The sequence below is a fragment of the Leptodactylus fuscus genome, chromosome 7, assembly GCF_031893055.1.
Source record: "Leptodactylus fuscus isolate aLepFus1 chromosome 7, aLepFus1.hap2, whole genome shotgun sequence".
NCBI lineage: Eukaryota > Metazoa > Chordata > Amphibia > Anura > Leptodactylidae > Leptodactylus > Leptodactylus fuscus.
Window position 1 is genome coordinate 106236075 of NC_134271.1, and position 21968 is coordinate 106258042.

At 41.5% G+C, this 21968-nt stretch overlaps 1 protein-coding gene across 1 annotated transcript in view; it reads right to left on the reverse strand.

Annotated features, from left to right (window-relative positions):
- The window catches only part of PRKCH (protein kinase C eta), a 119245-nt gene extending 102280 nt beyond the window's left edge, over positions 1-16965 (reverse strand). Inside the window, exon 1 of the mRNA XM_075282757.1 lies at positions 16281-16965. Within this exon, the coding sequence (XP_075138858.1) occupies positions 16281-16640 (360 nt within the window). The 5' untranslated portion in view covers positions 16641-16965. The remainder of the gene's footprint in view (positions 1-16280) is intronic.
- Positions 16966-21968: the final 5003 nt, after the last annotated feature.

Consider the following 21968-nt stretch of genomic DNA (forward strand, 5'->3'; position numbering starts at 1 on the left):
ATGCAGTACTCTATGTCCGGTTTAAAAAAAAAAAAAAAAACGGTTTCACCGCGGAGAGCATAAAACGCTCCCCGACGCTCATGGCCGGACTCGGCATGACAGGTTTCCGTCTTCTGCATGCAGAAGACGGAAACCTGAAAACGGAGTTCAGGCGCTGGTGTGAACCCAGTGTAACCGTGCCCCGTGTGAACTAGACCTAACACTAAACAGGCTTACAGCTTTGGAACGGCTGAATACATTTAGATAAAAAAAACACCAACCAAAATGCTCACAGTTACATTGTCAATTAGATGACGTGTGTCATTGGGCTTGTCAGACTTGGTAACAGGTCCTCCTTAAAGGGGTTGTCCCAACTCAAGGATCCTACCTATACTGGTAGTTTATGTAAATTGAAGACTTTTCCTAAATATATTGCTTTAGAAATTCTGCTTTGTTCTCCTGCTGTGTAACCTTATTCTTCCCATTGTTTACACAACGTTGATATAACCACTGACCTATAGGACAAGTTACTCACTGCTTTTACTGGCAGGACAATCCATTCAGCTAATTTCACTTTTGCTGATAGAGAGATAACAGATCATGCTTTATGTAAACAGAGATGACACTCCATTCTGTACAAGCATCTGCATATTATCTGATTGAAGTGTTGTTAGACTTCTCTCAGGCATTTAGAAAGAAGGAGGAGGGAGGAGAAATACAGGAAGTGAGATGAAAAGACTGCAGCCAGAGGGCTGAAAGACTGAGATAGGAAAACCCCTTTAAATATATTAAAAGACAAATCAACTCACTTCACCCAGAAAATCCCATTACTTGGGTCATAAAAATTCATCCATAACCATCTACAGCACTGAAACCATAATGTAAAGTAGCATATAGGGTGCTTAAAAGCAAATGCCATCTGAAATAGGATGCAAGGTTTTAGCACTAATATGAACTAAGCCATATAGGAAAAGCTGCAGGGAGGTAAATCTTTGGTTGAATGCTTTCAAGCTGTTCTTACCTGTCTGAGATCCAGAGATTCTACAAGACTTATGATGTGAGTTCTCTACTACAAAAAAGTGCATAAATGTGCACAAAGCTTGAGAAACATGCAGTGTCAGCCAGACAGGCCAGGAAACTTTCTTAACCCAAAGGAGATGTATAGATGAGATAATAAAACTATCTATAAGCAGTGTTAGAATAATAATAGGTCTGCTGCTGTTCTGGAGGATTAATTTTTCTAATCAGTTAAAGGGGAATTTCACTTTTGGGAAACAGAGGCTTCAAGACAACAAGAGCATTTAAAGACCTGGCATTACAACCACAGACCCTACTATTTACCCTGCGCACACATGGTGATTGACCATCTTCCCGGATCAGTGCATGCACATAGAATGATGGCACTCTCTATGGGTGGATGGGGTAATCAGGACTCCCATTACCTAGTACTAGCAGCCCTATTAGAAATAAGGTCTCATTCACACATCAGGGTTTCCTACAGACAGCAAATAGGAGTCTATTGCAAGGATATTCCTTTAAATAGCAGTTGTTCAATCATGTGACCTTTTCCATGAGTTGGAGATGACCTTCTGGTGTTTTTTTTAATGGGTATGAAAAAAAACAAGAAAATACACATGGAAAACCACGAACAGCAAGCAGATGAAAATGGACAGACATGTAAGTAAAGCTTTAAAAGGTTTGTACCTACTTTTGAAGTTCTCCCCTATTGACAGGATAGACGATGACTTCATGATTGGTGGGAATCCAACCACTGGGACCCTAATCCTTACTGAAAATAGGAGTCCATTTCCCCTGTCCTGAACGAATGGCAGGTCAAGAATGCACTTAGCCATCTTCAGCACTCTCACAGAGAACGAATGGAGCGGTGAAGTGCTGTACTCCTTTGCTCCCATAGAGAATGAATGGAATGGCAGGGTGGATGCTCGGCCTGCGTCTCCATCAGGGTGGCATAACCAGACCCTGTTCTCTGGATTAGTAGGTGTCCCACTGATCAAGACGTTATCCCATATCCCATCAATAAGGAATAAGTTCAAAAATGAATCTGCTTTCTACTCAGTCCTATAATCTCTCTGTTCTGTTCTCAGATAGGGCAGCAGGAATTTCCTGATGGGTTCCCTTTAAAGAAATTCTGAAGGCTATCAATGTAATATATCTTGAAAAATTGAATATCACCTTTATTGTTCAGTAAATTGCTGACCTTCTTTCCATCCTGTTATTTTAGCAGAATGTCAAAGACCAAACTACCATGTGACCCAAAAGGCAGATTTACAGCAGTCAAATGTGGGCGTTTCCATTGATTTTTACATTTAGATGGCCAAACATGCCAATATCTCAAAACTTATGACCTCCATTCTACTCGGGCTGGCAATATGCCAGTCAATATTAATTAGGTAAGAGACAGGCTGCAGCTACTGAACTCCAGGGTCTTGTACTGTATTTCCCTTACTATTACAAGAGGCACACTATTTATATGGATGCTCCACACTGGACCATCAAACCATAGATCATTGCCTTCCACCAGGTCAATGTGGTCATCTCACTATGGTCATTCTAATAATGTAATGGATAGTCAAAAAGAAAGAGGTCAAGGGGAACAGTACTCAAATGTACCTAATAATGTGATACCCCTAAAGAGACAACACACCAAACTATGATGCATAGGCTCTTAGACAAGGCCTAATGGAAATGCAAAGGTTCCTGTTAACTGGGCTGAAATTTTCTCACCAAAACTCAAAAACTGATCTCCGAGACAACCCACTGATCAACAGGGAAGGGGTATTCCATATTTACAGACCTCTTGTCCATCGAGAGCTAGAGTATGTTTGTACTATAAAGGAGTGGCACATCCCCACCTACGACCATTGTTCTCATGATCTGAATCTTAGCTGTGCATATTAGGTAGAGGGAGTACTAAATTATTTCTAACAATAGAAGCCCGATGACTAGGAATGCATATATAACAACATTGTATGACACATTGACAGAGTTATAACCAAAGAAAATCCAAATGTCCAACAAACTAGGTAACCTCAAAGCAATTTGGCTTTTATCCCTACAGAGGTATGTGCTTCACATGGAGTGCTTCCAGAAGAGCCCTTAATACCCTCAAGCAAACACTCATCGGTGGTTCTCTCTCCTAGATATTAAATCATAATACAATATAAACACATAACAAGCTGTCTTCTGAATTCTGGAAGGCTGCTATTGACCAGACTTTGGTAGATGACAAGAAACTGCATTACAATTTAATTTGTTACACGGAAATTTTTCTTTATATAAAATGGAAAGCATGAGAGATGTTGACTCCATTTCTTAAAGAGGCGCTAAACCTACACAACTTTGTTCATAGCTACAATTTCCCACAGTGGGGGTCCACAATTTCTTATGGGCGTCTGGTCAGGAGACACATTGAACCCAGAAAGGTGAGACTTATTAAATGTGAATAAAAAGAAGCCACAAATTTGCAGATACTTCAGATGGTAATTTATCCATAGTATCATAATATTTTTCCAATTCACGTTAAATTACGCAACACTGTCGATTGCCGGGGCCTATTGTCATCATTTAGGGCTCCCATTGTGAGCCACTAGTTGGGGACCACTGCCCAGAAAGCGTAGGTCAACTGTTAATGGATCTATAATACAAAATAGCTATCGATCCCTTTCCGGCCATCACTTCAGAACAGAGTGGGCCTCTGGATGCCAGGAAGTCGCCAGCTGGGAACATATCACTAGACTGTGCCATAGCTAAGCCAGAGCATTATTAGGGACAACCTCAGACTAACATTGTCCCCATATTCCAACTGGAGCAAAGCAGCAAAAAAAAAAAAAAAAAATGCTGTGATATTGGGACTGTGCTTGTGACTATAAGCTAGAAACACCATCCTATTGAAGAGTCTGTTCAGCTTTTACATCATTTCTAAAGTGTCTTTCACACAAGTCAGTTTAAGAATTTGTCTGCAGACAACCTCAGGTTTACTGATCCATTCTGTGCAAAACAGTTTGGTCCCAAGAGTATAAAATATGCAAAGCTTGGAAAAAGGAAATGTGTAGCACAGCGGTGCTTCCCCGGGGATGGAGGGGTTTTTCATATATATATATATATATATATATATATATATATATATAGAACACATGTTTTGTATAGTCATTTCTTTACCAATACTAATATATAATATTTATTTAAAAAAAAAAAGAAAAAAAAAAAAAGAAGTAAAAGATTATTTTAAAAAGATCTGTGAACCCAGCTCCAGACTAGAAACCAAATGATTTTAGATAATTCCACTTGTACAGGGGTGGCAAACTCATTTTCACTAAGGGCGAAAGATAACCTTATGGTCATCTTCAAAGTAATTCTGCGACGGTATAACTGTAGCTGCTGAAGGCAACCATAAGGCTAAGATTAACATATTGTTCACATAGGAAATAGTGTCTCAATGATTTCCCCCTGCAGGTAAGAGTCAATAGTTAGTAGTGTCCTATTGGTCCCCCCACACAGATATTGGTGACCCCCACAGGTAATTGTTCTCCCCCACTCCACCTCAAATTACATTACATACAATCCAGGCTACACCACTCTGGTAAATTTCATACTGACCTTTTTTCCAGCAAAGGAATGATGTGGCGCCCAACTGTGCACCTCTTCTATTGTTCTGCCAGATTACCCTGTCAATTGCGCTATGGTACTGTAAGTGATACCATAGAGCAGGAGACAGTATGGCCAATAAAAGAGGTGCACAACCAGGTGCCACATCAGTGGTTTGCAGGAAAAATAGGCTTCGGTTTCCTACACCTGGAGACAGGAGTATGGTGAAGGGGTCTAAGAGGCCCCTGGTTTAGCGGTATGGTCACAAGTCAAACTACTGTGACCCTTATAGCTGTTTATTCTGTCTTTGGCTGGAAGATCCACAGCGCACCCCAGCTAGAGAGTGCGATTGGAAGCTTCCGGCTGAAAACTGTACAGTGATGTCACACGAGGTTGCTTACTAGCCTCCAGCACATATTATGGCCCCATTTTTTTGGTCCCCAAACCGTATGTGGCCCCTTTTTTTGCACCCACATAGTAATAAGTTATGTTGCTACCAATTGGATTACTGCGATAGTAGCTGCCAATAATTTACTCGTCCATTGACACTCATGTCTAGGCCGGCGCTTTGCTTAACTTTTTTTTCAAAGTTTTTTCATGTCAAAAGTTCACCATGGGGCCCCGCCATTCCTAGTTACGCCACTGCATCTGAGAAGACTTTTACCGTCTATTTGCTATTAGCAGATATAATAACATAATAACGTGGGGTGCAGGACTTGTGTCCATTCAAATAACAGACTTATAACGGACATTAAGCATCCATTACTTTTTAACACTAATGTCTATGGCTGTCTGTTAAAACTGTCCATTTTTTCCGCGCATGCTCAGAAAACAACAAAGAAAAGCAAAAAAAAAAATGTCCATTAAGATAGGCGTCCATTTTTTTTTTGCAATCTTTTTTATCCTTGTTTGTTTGTTTTTTTAAAGGTTAGTGTGAACCTAGTGTAAGCTGTATTACCAGGCACACCCGCATTTACAGACTCTGTTGTACCTATAGAACATCTTAATGTCATAACTTGGAAATCCCCATAAAGTCACAAATCTAGATCTGCTATATCTTTACTAGGGAATTCCTTTCATACTTCCTGCCACTGGGCTGCAAACCTGAAGACACGGAGTACTATTCACACCAGCCTACAGAATTCGACTTTCCCATTTACCTTCTGTATTATTATAGAGCACGTTCCCCTAAAGGGAGCAATTCCTAGAATAACACTATATACGAAGTTACTTTTCATGCAAGTCCCTTATATATTCCCATAGATTGGTATCCTGCCAATCTTCAGAAGAGACACCATTACAGAAGACACACTGTTGCTGGTAATAAACACAGGAAAGATTATCTTAATGTAACCAATATAGTGATAAATAAGTATAGTTTACTCTGTATTATTGTAGCCAGGGATGAACATAAAATCTGAAATACACAAACATGAAACTCTACAACTGTTCTGGAGGCATAACAACCATCATAGCTTGGTCGGCGTCCAGGAACATGAGAAAACACTGCATAATAAGTGAAAGCTACTCTCGGGCTAAGACACTTTACAGACATCTGGATCAACCGGTTGGGTCTTACAGAGACTGTTTCATCTCAGTGAACAAAATATCACTTGTGTCACAAAGGAATAAACAGACATGTGCAGAATATTGTGAACACCCAAGGGAGACGGGGAACAGGCAGAATGGGCCAGTGAGGACAGGAGTGCAAAAACAAGAAATAAAGGTGGTAATAGAGCGAACAGTTACCAGGGACTGGGTAAGAAGTAAAGTGGATTATTAATAGTTGTAGCTGGAGCCTGGCTAGGCATGCTGGGAGATGTAGTTTCACAGCCACAAGTTGGACACCAAAGCTACTCAGTGCCCCATAAGATGTCAAAGTTTTAGAACTTAAATAAAACAATTTAGCAAGCCTTATGCATGTAAGAATGTCAGCATCTCTGATCCTTGTTTATGGGGGATACTCAGATATTATACAGAGGTATTGGCTGCTAGCCACTTATGAAGAAGTCAGGGTATAGAAAAACAGAGAGAGAGATCAGAGTTGGAGTCAGTGGTTTGACCTACTAAATCCACAGCCCTGCTGACGACAGACAATGCTTAGTAGAATACACACAGCCATATATGTTGCATTGACAACGTGCCCTACTTTCTTTACTTTGAGGCTGCATTTCTGCAAAGTCATGTTCGCTTAACCCAAGCAGACACACACAGTACATGTTACAGAGCTCCAGGTAGGGCTGAGCAATTAATAAAAAAAACAATCAAAATGATTCATATTGAAAGTCAGTTTAATTATTATGAACTTGCAGACAGATTATTTCAGTTGATTTTCATCCTGTCTCACACTACCGTGTAGCCGGATCGGAGAGGGCTACTTGAGGATTCCTTTCCATTTAGCTAGAATTAAACAACTTTACAAGTGGAATGAAGACACATGACTTCAGTCTCAGTTCAACACAACTTTCTTTATCTCTCTACAAAAGTCAACAGTCATGCTCTACGGGCAACAGAGTCATACCATAGATTCCATAGGGCAATATAGATACATTGTTAGATTACACAGAATCCATGTACACGAGTCCAAGTATGTTCCATTACGATATATATATTGTTTTAGAGCAGGTCATATTCAGACCAGTCGTAACGGAAAATATTGGAATGGAACCAGCCATTGGAACATTCTTGCACAATGGGAAAATTTTTGAAAACTGGTACAGTTGCCCTTGCCCCAAAGTCCTCTAAGAAATGAGAGCTGAAATCTGACTGGTTGCTATGCACATGTGATCCACTTTACTTTAGTCTGATTTTGCGATATGTCCAACATATGTTACCCAGTCTTTATCGTACACATTGGGGATTTATCAAAACTAGAACAAGGTAAAGTAGAGCAGCTGTCCATAACAACCAGTCAGATTCCAGCTCTTATTACACAGTCTATTGAAAAATGAACGCGGCAACTTTTATCTTGCCCTAGTTTTTCTAAAGCTCCCCCATTGTATTCCTGATGTCATGACATGTAACATAACATAACATGGCTATCAACTGACTGGCAAAACACACTCTTTGATGTCCTCAACTCAACCAAGGCAGATATGGCCCTCAGTGTACTTCACAAGTTTCAGATGTGCAATAATTGACCTAAAATTGGGCTGTAATATATAATATACATGAAATATGATATAAGGACTTAATTCTGTGCCTTGAAGGTCCCTCTAGATGAGCGAAAGAACTGACTGTCCAATACGTACAAAGAATATATTTATATTCTAAGTCCTATGGTATATAGTTTACTTCTTGCTGATTCCTAAAGTACATAGGTCACTTTTTCCTTATATATGCTAGAAAGAAGTCTATTCCAATGATTATAAGAAGCCTATATGGATATGTGTCACAAGGCTATACAAGTCTATGAATATTGCAGCCTTCATGACGCATATGATGCAGGCTCCTGTAGTAATATTTTGCCTGCAAACAGACTTTCTGACTCTATACTTTGTAATAGCTTAAGAGTTTCACTACAGTAGACAGAGCAAGGATTTCATCTGCAAAGTCATTAAGGTCAGGACGCAGCACTGGCTGCCTGTAATACAGGTCACTTAGCATTCACTGTACTGAACCGAATTTATGATAAAAAGGTAAAACGAATAACCAAAAAACTAAAAGAATGAATCTCCACCCCAAGCATGCTCCAGCAGAGAACCTCACAGAGAATCCATGAGAACTTCCAGGAAAGTGAGCAATAATTTGCTTATACATTATGCGCTCCCAAAACAAGATTTTCTTTGGGAGGAGATGGTCTGTAAAAATCAAATAAAAAGTATGCATAAACCAGTGTCTAATATAGACTAGCGCCCTACGTCAGTAAACACTGGTCTTATTACTCTCTCATAATACAGTAATTGACAATATATATACAATACATTATTCAGTTTACATGCTTGGGCATGAACAAAGGAAGAAGCTGAGGAGACAAAGAATATATATTGAGGTAATGTATACTGATGTTTGACGTCATAATGGTCTAATGTAGTTTGTGGTCCCTCAACTGACGTTCTGAAGAAAAAAAAAAATATATAGATATATATTTAAGACTATGTTCACATCTGCAGTGGCATTCCGCTGGAGACTTTGTTGCAGAGTCTGACAAAAGTCGTCAGAAGAAACAGTCCTGCAAATATGACTTTTTCCTCCTCCAGTTGCAGTTTGAAAAAGATAGACACCCAATGGACCCCATTATAGTCAATGAGGTTGGTCAGGCTACTTATGTTTTACTGGTCCACCTTTCTGTTGATCAAGTTTGTTGGAGAGACAGCGCTATTATGAACCTAGTGTAACTTATAATACAGATTCCCATTGAGTGTTGTTCATTTTTATATCACATTTTACATGGTATTTTATGTCCCTTTATATTGTATAGTAGACTTCATAAAAAGATAGTTAACTGGCTACAGGTAACTTAATATATATTTAGTCTTTAGGACTAAGTAGTATAATGCAGTCCATGCAAGCATTGATTCTTTTGTGAGATCTTAGGCTAAGGCTGGTCTTACACGACTGTATTGAATGTACAGTCCGCAAGTTGCTGATCAGCAACACTAGTTGCTGATCGGCAACATAGACTCTGCAGATGTCCGTGTACTGCCACACTCGCCCATAGAGTTCTATGAGCGAGTCCGTGCAGTGCCGCAATTCACGGCCATTATGGACATGTTCTATAAATTGCAGACCACGGTTGCAGCCCGGCCACACCACAGATAAAATATCCGGTGGTGTAAGAGGCAACATTGAATATAATGTGTCTGTAATTGAAAACCCTCAATTGCGGACCATTTGCGGACATACATTACGGCCATGTGAGACCAGCCTAAGTTCTCACCTGCGCTCACTCTACATTCGGGGACTCCATTCCCCATTCTGATTGAAAAAGGTGGAGAGAAAAGTCCTGCAAGCTTTTCGGGACAGAAACCCTGTGGATCCCATTATAGTGTAGGGGTCCACAGGTAAACGCTTTTTAAGCGGACTGGGTTACCATTTTTTTGGGTACCCAAATGGATGCTAGTGTGAACCTAGCATTGGATATTTCAAGTTGAAGCTTTTCTATTACATATAGTGGGCTCTAACATCTAAATGCAGATCATACACATGATGGGTGAACTAATAAATAGGTTCCAAAAGGTTCCCATACACCTTTAATCATTCCTCCTGACTCCTTTATATACACAGGCTCTAACTGGTCCATAGATGAACAGGTGAATTCCCATGTGGACCCCCGAGCCAGGTGGGCACCCAATTCACTATGGCATATCACAGTACACTCACTAGACCTCATATACATGGGAAGAATATGCAAATCTGACTTCCATGATGTAATTAGGAAGTCAGTGCCTCAAGAATGCAATAGAGGGCGCTCACTGAGAATGTGCAAGTCTATCTTCTCCCCAACCCTAGACCTCATATAGTTATTCTTCGGCTGAGATGACATCTCGGTGCAGTCAGGCCAACCAGTATCCTTCCTCCCTGAGCCCCATCTTCCCAACCACACTGCAGGTGCTCCAGTAACCATCATCTTGAAGCATCTTGCTGCTGCCGGAGGTTTACTGTTGTATGGGCACGCACATCTCCCTGGCTCACAGAGCTAAAAGGGCTCTAATTGAAGACAAAGGCAGCAGGTTACTGTCAGGACCCCAGGATAGAAAAAATTGACACAAAGGCTAGACAGCAAGTTAGTACTGGAAAATTAGTTAGTTATCGACATTTCCTAATGAATGTCATGTAATATTTGCATCTAGCTGTGTAGTGGATGGCCATAGTGAAATTTACCTGTGGGTCCTAGGCACCTCTGTCTGACACTGTATATACATACACCCTTGGTTCCAGCCAAAAGTGTGTGTTTTCAGTGTAGGGAGTTGAGTAAACTGTTGTTAGATAACTCTGGCAACAGCAACTCTGGCGACAATTTATCTGCAAGCAGAACTAATCCTGATCCTGATTTACCCAGACATCATCTCTTGGGGAAGAGTTGGGCACACTTCATGGTCGATAGGGCCTGTCAAAATCTGTAGTTTCAGCCATTTTTAAAAAGGACCAAGTTATTGATGAATTATTCTTAGAATAGGTCATCAATATTGGTCAGCTATTGAAGAGATTGCAGCATTCTTGGAAATCAATGCAGTCTCTTAACCAAACAGCAAGTACACTGTGTAGGGGCTCTCTATGATATTGCAGCTCTGCCCAATTTACTTCAAGGAGGCAATCTTTGGGGGTCCTAAGTATCAGACGCCAACCTATTACATACTTGGGTTCTATTTTAAGGACAGATCAACAATATTTAACGCTTGGAAAACCCCTTTAACATGTCTGCAGACCTATAACCTATGGCATGTGAAGCCCATTATTCTGTATATTATTTTATTATGCTTATCTGTATAGTGCCATCACATTACACAGCGCTTTCCCATGTAGGACTCACAATCTGCATTCCCTATCAGTATGTCTTTGTGTGGGTTTCCTGTGGATACACCAGTTTCTTCCCACACGCCAAACACGTGGAGAACATACAAACTCCTTGCAGATGTTGTCCTTGGCAGGATTCAAACCCAGGACTTCAGTGCTGCAACTGGAGGAACTTAAACTTACTTTATTGGAATAGGAAGGACATGGCTTACTTGCCTCAAGGACATAAAGGCAAATATTGCTGAAATATTTATGGGGGCAAACAAAGCTGGACAATAGGACCTTCTTTCGATATCAGTAGGAAAGTAAGCTGCTCGTAATGATTGCAAGTCTTATTTAGGTTTGTGGTTGGGCCTGCACAATTGCTACCCCCACTGCATGTAGGTGACAAATACAGCGTTAGAAAATGTCACCACCAACATAATCCAAAAATGTAGGTCAAGATCTGAGGCCTACTATTGTAAACACTCAAAATTGTGTATCTGTATAAATGAAAAACAGACGTAGAATTGTACTTGCCTTACCAACCCACATACAGATTAAAGTACATCTAGTATATAGGTAGAATATCTTAAACCTGGAGTCCACAAACTTGGATCCATCTTTTAACAACTTATGCTTGATTCACATCTGCACATGGGTTTCTGTTAAGGGGGGCCCCAAACCTAAACCTAATCCGCATAAAAAAAGCTTTTACCTTAGGAAACCTGCAGCTCCCATAGACTATAATGGGGTCCGTGTGGTTTCCGTACAAAAAATGCGGAGAGAAAAGTGCATTTGCGGAGAGAGGAATGGAAACCCTGAACGCCGAGGTGAGCTCTGTGCTCATTTATTTCAGATGGAGTCTGTTTAGAGTGCAGAAAATGGTGTATGGAATCAAAGGGGCGGATTTACTATGTAATCTATGCAGATTTCTGCCGCAAAACAGTCACAAACACAAGTTGCACAAATAATTATTGCAATAGGCGTTCCTGCACCTCCTACACCACTTTCATAAAGGCGTCTCTTCCGATGAGCCATGAATTTGAAGACTAGTGTTAATTACACCATTCTTGATAAATATAAGATAAGATAAGATAATCCTTTAATAGTCCCACAGTGGGGAAATTTCAGTATGTTTCAGCTGCATAGTAATACAGATACATGATAATACACAGTAAATATTGCAGAAGTAGTAGACACACATATGCTGAGAAAGATATACTAGGAGTCCTAAGGAACAGAGAAGAAAGAAGGAGGACATTCATAATCATTAGTTCTCTGTGCGGAGTGATCTTCGCTTGGTCTGATGTAGATTATACAGCCTGGTCGCGGTTGGAAGGAAGGACTTGCGATAGCGCTCCTTCTCACACTTGGGGTGAAGCAGACGGTCACTTACAGTGCTGCCAAGTGCCATCAAGGTCTCATACATGGGGTGGGATTTGTTCTCCCGCATGGAGGTCACCACGGACAGTATCCTTCTGTCACCCACCACCTGTACTGGCCCTCCTGATCAGCCTGTCAAGTCTATTTCTGTCCCTGGTTGATATACTGCTCCCCCAGCAGGCCACACCGAAAAAGATGGCCGAGACAACCACAGAGTTGAAGAAGGCCCTAAGAAGTGTCCCCTGGACTCCGAAGGCCCTCAGCCTCCTGAGCAGGTAGAGACTGCTGTGGCCCTTTCTGTGCAGCGCCTCCAGGTGGTCAGCCCAGTCTAGTTTATTATTGAGGAGCACAACCAGATACTTATAGGTCCTGACTATCTCAATACATGTTCCTTGGATCTCCACCGGGGTCGGAGCACTCCTCCGTTTCCCAAAGTCCACCACCATCTCCTTGGTCTTCCCAGCATTAATCCTGAGATGGTTCTGCTGGCACCATTCAACAAAGTCCCGGTTTAAGTCTCTGTATTCCCTATCGTCGCCATCAGTGATAAGGCCTACTATATCAACCCCCTTCTCCTGCACACTTTAATATATATATATATATATATATATATATATATATATATATATATATTATTAAATAATAGGTACCCTTAACGGATAAGCCCGGGTTCTCATCTGCGTTCTGGCCTCCATTCTGCAGGTCTCCGTTTCCTGCCCGAAACCTGCAGTCATTTTTCAAACCCATTAATTTGAATGGGCTTGAAAAGTATCCGGCTGTGAGCGTTTTGTGCTCTCCGCGGCGAAACAGTTTTTTTTTTTTTTTAACCGAACACAGAGTCGGACATGCAGGACTTTGTGTCCGGTTAAAAAAAAAAAAAACGGTTTCGCCGTGGATAGCACAAAACGCTTCCCAATGCTCACGGCCGGACACGGTCTATCGGGTTTCCGTATTCTGTCTGCAGAAGGGCGCAGATGTGAATGAGCCCTCAGATTAAAGATTTTGCTGTGTTTTTTTTTCTTCCTCTAAAGTAAAGAGTAGCTACAAAAAGAATGAGAAATATATAGGAAGTTCTTATACTTCTACCTTCTGCTAAAACCAATCCTGGCTTTGGCAAAAAAAAAAAAAAAAAAGCAGCAAAATCTGCAACATAGGTTGGATTGAGCAAAAGGGAGAGTTTCCCTTGTATTCCCCATTCCTTTTATAACCACTCCTCGATTTAGCTCAGAAAAACGCAAAAATAAATAAATCTGTAACAATAAAAACCTCTGTGTGTTTCTGCAACTTGGGGCCTTTAACATAAGGGGATTCGGAGAACTAATACATTTTATGAACAATCCTTACATTGGGTCATAAAAATCATATTGGTAGGGGTCCAACAACCAGCATCCACATGATCAGCAGTTTGAAGAGACTGCAACTTAGGAGCGCTATGGTCACTTCAATACTTACCAAAAACAGCACATTAAATTAAGATAAGATAAAAGAATCCTTTAATAGTCCCACCATGGGGAAATTCAGTGTGTTACAGCAGTATGGTTAATACAGTAATATATTACAAGAAGGAACACATATAAGCTCATAGCAGATAGAAAATATACTAGGATTCATAGCAACTAAAAAGAAGAGAGACTTCAGGATCATTTAGTTCTCTGTGTGGAGTGATCTTTGCTTAGCCTGATGTTGATTATACAGCCTGACCGCGGTTGGGAGGAAGGACCTCCGATAGCGTTCCTTCTCACATTTGGGGTGAAGCAGTCGGTCACTGACAGTACTGCCCTGTGCTGTCACAGTCTCATACATGGGATGGGAGTTGTTCTCGAGCATAGAGCTCACCACAGACAGTATCTTTCTGTCACCCATCACTAGTACTGTACATTGCGGTATTGATGACCTATTCTAAGGATAAACTATCAATGTTTTAGTACCAGGAAACCTCTAACCTATAAGGCCCCACATTGTGCAGTTCTGTGTTCGAATCCAACCAAGGGCAATACCTGAAAGGAGTTTGTATGCTATCCGTGTGGTTGTGTGGGTTTTCCAATTTCCGTCCCCACTGCCAAAAATATACTCCAAAACACTCCCTACACTTTGAGTCCCTTGTTGAGAAATGCACACTACATAGGTTTGTCATTAAAGGCCTGAACAACAGGCCCAGAGAGGGAATCCTATCATTATAGTTATGTATGATGCCAGGAGTCCCTGCATCCCAGTGACATACTGTCCTGCACACTATAATCACTACAGGATGGTATGTCACTAGGCAGCAGGGACTCCTGGCATCACGGGTGAAACTTGATCGTGTGAATTTGGGGTAAGTGTGGGGACGTTTGCTGCTCAGGTGACTCCAGACAGATAATAGTCAGCCTGAGCTCACCTAAATCTGCATCTTCTGCATCTACCTAATGGGCATTTTTACATTTTACTGCTCCACTATCTCACTAAGTATACAGCCAACCCCAAAAACAACAAACATTGAGTCTTATCTTGACAAATATTATGAAATCTATTAAAGTAGAGATAAGTTTTGATGCTAAATAAACAAGCCGATGGGAAGCAGCAAATGAAGAATTGTAAGATAACAGAAAAACATCACTAGAAAGAGGTTTGTGTTGCAATTTACATGACGTGCAATGTATGCGAGTTCACACTGTGATGATTTTCCAACGTTAGCACAAACTAGAGGAGCAGTTGCCCATAGCAACCAATCCGATAACAGATAATTTTTCAGAAACTTTTTTTTTTAAATAGAAGATAAAAAAACATGCAAAAATTGCACTGTATTTTTCACAACAATTTAAGCACCCTCCATAACATTAGTGATAATAAAGCATGATATTGCTTGTACAAAGTGAGATAAGTGCCATGTATTATAAAGCCATGGAGCCCTGGCCTTATAGTACAGTCACATGGTGCATGCACTTTTGATGCTATTTTGGGTGAAGATCCTTAAATTTATAGATGAAGCTTGTTAAATAAATGTGTTGTGAGGCCCCACGTTATGGAAACACAGCTTTTTTTGTCATTGCAAATTTTGCTGTGGTGTTTTGAGCCAAAGCCAAGAATGGCTACAAAAGGAATGGGAAATATATAGGACGTTCTCATACTTCTACCTTCTTTGAGCCAAATTCACTAGCGGATGGAGTAAAATAAGTAATTTCTATATTTTTTCCCCATTCCTTTTAAAGCCATTTTGGCATTGGGTCAAAACCAAAAGAAACAAATGCAACAAAAAAGCTGCATTTTTGCAACGTAGGGCCTTAGCCTTTAAGAGGCTATTCACTGAGCCAGCTGGTCAGGTGGGTGTGTGCAGTACATTGTTAGGTCCATCGTGAAGTAATACAGAATAGATAGATTGGAGTCCAGTGAAGTGGATTTTCGATTTTCATGTAGCTGAGTCAATCTCAACATAATCTCATAAAACTCAACACCATAAAACTTTACAAACTGCTGTGTAAGGATTTTCTAGATCGAGAATTTGATATTCATTGAGTAATAAAAATACCTACTAGTATCACGCAAAGACGATAGATATTACACGGAAGACTGTTCCTTATTTTTATTTCCTTAACTAGGCCTAATGGAGAACATTTTTCTTAAATGCTGCAGGTACAGTGAACATATTAAACTAAATACAATTTTAAGTTAATATTAAAATAATCAAGAAATCTGATTTTTTGACCAACAGAGACAGTAATTACAAGGGCAGCAAAATTCCAGTCCCCGTATGTTTTACCCAGTGCTCATCTTCAGGGTTCAAGTTATATTGGAAAATGCTTACATATTACCAAAAACATATATATATATATATATATATATATATATATATATATATATACATACACACACATACACTTTGCACACCACGCACTTACCCAGCCTTCAAAGGAGTCTGTGGGTCCAGAGTTCCTGAGGAGCTCCTGAAAACTGAGGCTGCAGTTTGCCACAAAGTCATCGTAGCCAATGGGGGTGTCATGGAAGACCGCTAACTCCATCTTGCTCCCCTCACATATAGCAACACAGAACTCTTCATTGTAGGTGGGCTTGTTAGTCCTGTGCTTGGTGGTGGTCTTCCCAATGGTGCACTCATCCACATTGATGGTGATGTAGGGATCCAGTAAAGAGGAACCTTTCTTGAAGACTGAATGTCTTAGTGACCATCTGGTGGGCTGCAGACCCACTGCCTCACCTATCTTCAGTTTTAAATTACCATTGAACCTCATGGTGCCAGCCATGGAGCTGGTGAAGGAGCCTCCAGGGACAGGAGATCAGCTGCTGTAGGTGGGATGTCAGTGCTGTCAGTGTGTAGCTGCTGCAGATCTTCCCCTGTCCATGCCAGAGCAGCCCCCAGCCCACAGGCACCTGCATGCAGGTACTATGCAGCCTGCATGCAGTATCTGCACACAGTCTCCGATCCCGTGACAAACAGGCTGGGCAAAGAAGGAGAAAAGTTTCTGTCACCCCTCCCTGGGCTGGCACAAGAGTAGGCGCAGTCGTCTTCCGTTCCTTACTAGGCAGCACAGGCACCAGCCCTGGCACAGGGATCCGGTGCAGTAGGCAGCTCTATGCACACTGAGCAGAGTCCTGCTGTGTGATCACAACCAGGAAGCCTGTGCCCGAAACTGCCTGACAACACTGCCCCTAGCGGCCAACTGCGCGCACCACAGCCAATACTTGTAACACAAGTGTCAATTACTTAGCGCTTTCATTTCCTCCGCAAATACAAGTCCTTGTGTCGCCCTCTACTGGTCCATCGGAATAATGCTGCTTAGTTGTTGCTTCTATATCTCTGTAAACTCACTTAACCTATTCTACTACTGCCAGTAAACAGTGTATAAGTGTTGTCACCCTGCTGTATCCAACCCCTGAATGGTAAGTCTACGTGTGTGTTGTATGTAGCTGTGTTATAGTATCAGTATATGTGCACCACCCAGCTTTTCTAGAAACACACATACCTTACAGGTAAATACAACTTGGCAGGATCACTAGACATGCTTTGCATGCAGTTCTCTTTGCAGTAATGCCAGACACATGTCACTACTATGCACTTCACCTGTATACTAACAACCAGTACGCCAGCTCTTCCATTAAGGCTGTGTTTACACAGTGCTTTATTTTGCTGATGAACTGCAGTTATGTCCAGCACATGTTATACTAGCTACGCCTCTTACCTGTATGATGCTAGCTTCACACCTGTGTTCAGGTCAACGCCATATGGGTCCACAAAGATGGAGACCCTGTCTACTTAAAAACAATTACCCAAACAAACTCATGGACCCCATAGACTATAATGGGGCCTGTCCAGTTTCTGCCATCCTTGCAGGACGCCAATTTTAAGCGGATTCTGTGTCAGTCTCCTATGGAGATTTTAATGTAGGTGTGAATTGCCTGAGTTTTTAGGCTGCATTTTTTTACATATATGCTGGTTTAAAAATGTATGCAGGGTTTTTTCTAGCCGTAAATTTCATGGCCATTGGCATACAGGTGAAAGGGCTAGTAACATGTGATACTCTGCAATTAAAAACTCTGAGAACACCGTCCTACCGTGAAAAATTGTTGTGTAATCTAGCCTTAATGGTTGTTGGAATACAGGTGAATGAATAGTAACATGTGCTACACATTACTACACATAAAAACAGCGCTGTGTAAACTCGGTCTCAAATGAACCCCTTCCCAACATCTCATACTATTACAGCAGATTTGGGTCTTTAAAAGTCACAATTTTTATGTAAGTTAAGGTTTTTGCAAGAAACATTGCAACTTTTTTTTTCTTTTACACCATCCTCACCATCTACCTAAAAGGGTGTATGGTAAGGCACGTGGTGCTGAAAACACCTGTCTTCATAAATCTCCCCTATTGTATTTTGGCACTTTCTTCAAAAAAGAATTCCATCTTAGAACTACCTTTCAACATTTAGTCCTTCTATGGGGTTTCTTTCTATGGGGTTTCCAGCGTCCTTCTGTTGTCCAGGATCGGCCAGAGATCTCCAAATCTGTGCTATTGGATTGGATTGTTCTATCTCCAATCTGTTCTATTTATAGCTTCTGTCTAAAGTAAAAAAAAGGTTCAATCTCCAAAGGTAACAAGGCTATAAGGACTAAGGGCAAGACAGTAGCTGCAGTGGTTAGCACTGTAGCCTTGCAGCGCTGGAGTCCTGGGTTCAAATCCTGCCAATGACAACATCTGCAAGAAGTTTGTATGTTCTCCCTGTGTTTGTGTGACTTTCCTCCCATATTCCAAAGACATACTGATAGGGAAAAAATGTACATTGTGAGCCCTATAAGAGACTCACAATCAGCAACCTCCAAAAAGGCTTATATGTTTTTGGTTGTTTTTTTTTTTTTTTTAACAAAACACCATTGATGCTTATGTAACTGTATAGAGTTCTTCTTTCCTCACCCCTCTCTTTCAGCCACGTCTTTTCCTATCTTATGATTTAATGTAATGGACGTGTATTTTTTTTCACCTGTTCTGTACTATGTATCTGTATGTATACATTCCTTATCATTGAAATTGCAACACCAAGAGGGACAAGCCATAGGTTATACAGATCGAGGAAGGAGCAGGTGTAACTAAGATCTGCAAATGATGATCAAGTGGTTTGGGAAGATTGTGCAATGTCTTCTGTTCATTGAAGTTCCGGTTATCGCCACTTCTTGCAAACTGAGAGGGACAGAATCCTTCAACAGATTGCTACACGCCAGCTGCGATTCCCAATGCAGCTAGCCCCTGCTTCATCCTTTGAATTGCGCCAGACACTTTGCTATGGTTTTTTCCTGAGTGAGTGACATTTGTTTAAACTGCTAATGTAGTTCATAGCAGATTAGATAACAGCAATGAAGCAGAGGCTAACCTGCAGAAAACACTCCACATGTGTCCACAGCCTAAGGCTAAGACCCTACGGGCTGTATCCACAGCACTAAAGGGATGCGGGAAGAACCGCTGCGTGAACACAGAGTTTCAGAGTTTTCCTCTCCAGACTTTCTCTTAACATTATATCTACGGGAAAGCCGCCGGCGTTTCCGCAGATATAATTGACATGCTGCGATTTGCAAAGCCGCAATGGCTTTGCAAATCGCAGCGTGTCTGCGCTGCGATCTTTTCCACAAAGTGGGGATGGGATTCTTATGAATCTCATCCACTTTGCCTGCACTGTACAACGCTGCGATTTTTCCCGCAGCGTCTCCACTGTGGGCAAATCGCGGCGTTTCCCGTCCGTGGGGCCCCGGCCTAAAATGGTTTTGGTATGAAAAGCACAGAAGCCCTAAAATTAGATAAAGAGATCCAAATCAAACAAATCCGTAAAAAATAAGGCTTCATGCACACAATTGTGCTCCGTCTGTGGGTCAGTGAAGATGGCACGGATGACACCCGGATTGGTATGTGTGTCATCCACAATCTTCACTGACCCAGCCATTCTAGTGAATTGACCTTCTTCAGCATTTGCCTTATGGCAGTGTGTATGGGCCGTTGAAATGCAAGGGCCCTTATCTTCATCCACAACTGTGCACAAAATTGAAGCCATGTGCATGGGGCCTTGGACATAGATAATTTTATTCTATAAATAAATGACCAATCTCACATATCTGTTGCAGAGGTATGGAAACCTGATGTTGACCCTTCCTTGTGCAGCAATACCTGCATCTGAACATTTCTGGTAAGTGTTGATCAGTCCTTGCACAACTGCTTGGAGTAATTTTAGCCCATTCCGCCATAGACAACAGCTTCAGCTCTGTTATGGTGGTGAGTTTTATCTTGTGAACTGCTCGCTTCAGATCCGTCCGCAACATTTCTATTAGATAAAGGTCTGGACTTTGACTTGGCCATCCCAAAAGTTTAACATTCTAACATTGATGGCCTATCCTTAGAATATGTAAGGTTTTACACCCAGGACCTCAGCAGATCACCAGAACCCAGACAGCACGGCTCCCGGTAATATTTCCATACCACAAGTTGCGCTGCTCACTTGCTGTACAAACTGTATCAGTGTAGGTATTGCAGAACTGTCCCTTTAAGATCATAAGGATAGGCCATCAATGTTAGAAACTGGACAACCCCTTTAACGTTATACTTTTTTAACCATGACTTAGTAGAATTTTCTACAACTTTGTTAGGGTTGTTGCCTTGCTCCATGGCCCACATTCTAAGATTCATCTCACACACAGATATTTTGACATTTGATTTTAGAAATTATTGGTATAATTCAGAATTCATTGCTCCATGTAACATCTCTGCCTGTTCGGGTCACTGCACCACCCTCTGCTCGCATGCTGCGGCGCAGGAGGCGTGTGCAGTTTGAGAATCTGCTTAAAGTTTTTAGTTGCACTGTGTGAACACGGCTCTAGTCCTTAATTGGATTTGCACCACACCCGTCTTCTGCCAAGGTTGCCTCTGTCCATTAAATGGTTAATCTGGCCTTGCCCTGTGATTGACAGCTGCCTTTCTGTGAACTCCATGGGCGGGTTCTTCCTCCCTATTTAGCCTTGGTTCCCATTCACACCAGTGCTTGTTATTGCCGTGCGCATACCTGCTCTTACTGTCCCTGTTTGCTTATACTATTATACTTGACCTTTGGCTTTTCTCATTGACTATTCTCTTGACTCCGATTTGGCACTGCATCGCTCTCCTGTTACCGAACCCTGGCTAGCTGACCTCCCTTTGTTGTTGTTCGTCTTGTCTGCGTTTTATGTTTCACATATTCAGGGAGGGATTGTCCTCGTGGTTGTCGCCTATTACCTAGGATAGGGCCTGGCAATAGGAAGGGAAAGCGGGGGGCTTCAGCTTAGGGCTCACTGTCTCTTGTGCCCCTCCCAGGGTTTAACAGTTCTGGGAATTGCTGTCTTAGCAATTCCCTTACACTCCATCTATGATGGCAAACTGTCCTTTTTCAGATCGAGCAAAATAAGTCCAAACCAAGATAGATACCACTGTGTTTCACAGATAAGTTAGGTAATATTGTGACCTCGCGAACTGTTACAAACCTTGCTCTTGGCCTGATTTTTGCTTGTCAACCACTCCTACGAAGGGTAATGATCCTCAATTTGTACCTCATTTCTGCCATCTGATTGACTTAGTCCAAAATCTTGAGAGATGGTTTTATGACTTGTGAAGATGACACTAAGAAAGATCCACGTCCCTTCAATTAAATAAGTCACTACTTAAACCTCATAGTCATCCCATCGATGGAAAACAACTGACTTTAATCTCATCTGCAAATTACTGGGTTCACAAACTTTTACCACTCACAGATATATGATATTGTATTATTTTTTATATAAATGAATAACCAATGTGAGAAGGTGACAGGTGAGATTCTGGAAGGTCGCTATATCTCCCATAGATTCCTCACTTATGTTTGGTAGGTGAGGTTATAATTTAGGTAAGGTCTTAGCTGTGAGTTGGCTCCTTCTGTCAACCTACTAGGGAGGAGCGTTCAAACACAGGTTGGATCTGGGCCTCATTAAAGGCCTAGAAAAGGTTGCCAAGACCTCTGTCCTGGGCAGTTCGTGGAGCAAAGAGGAGGAGCCGGGTTCTGTCCTAACACACTGCAAACTGGTGGGAG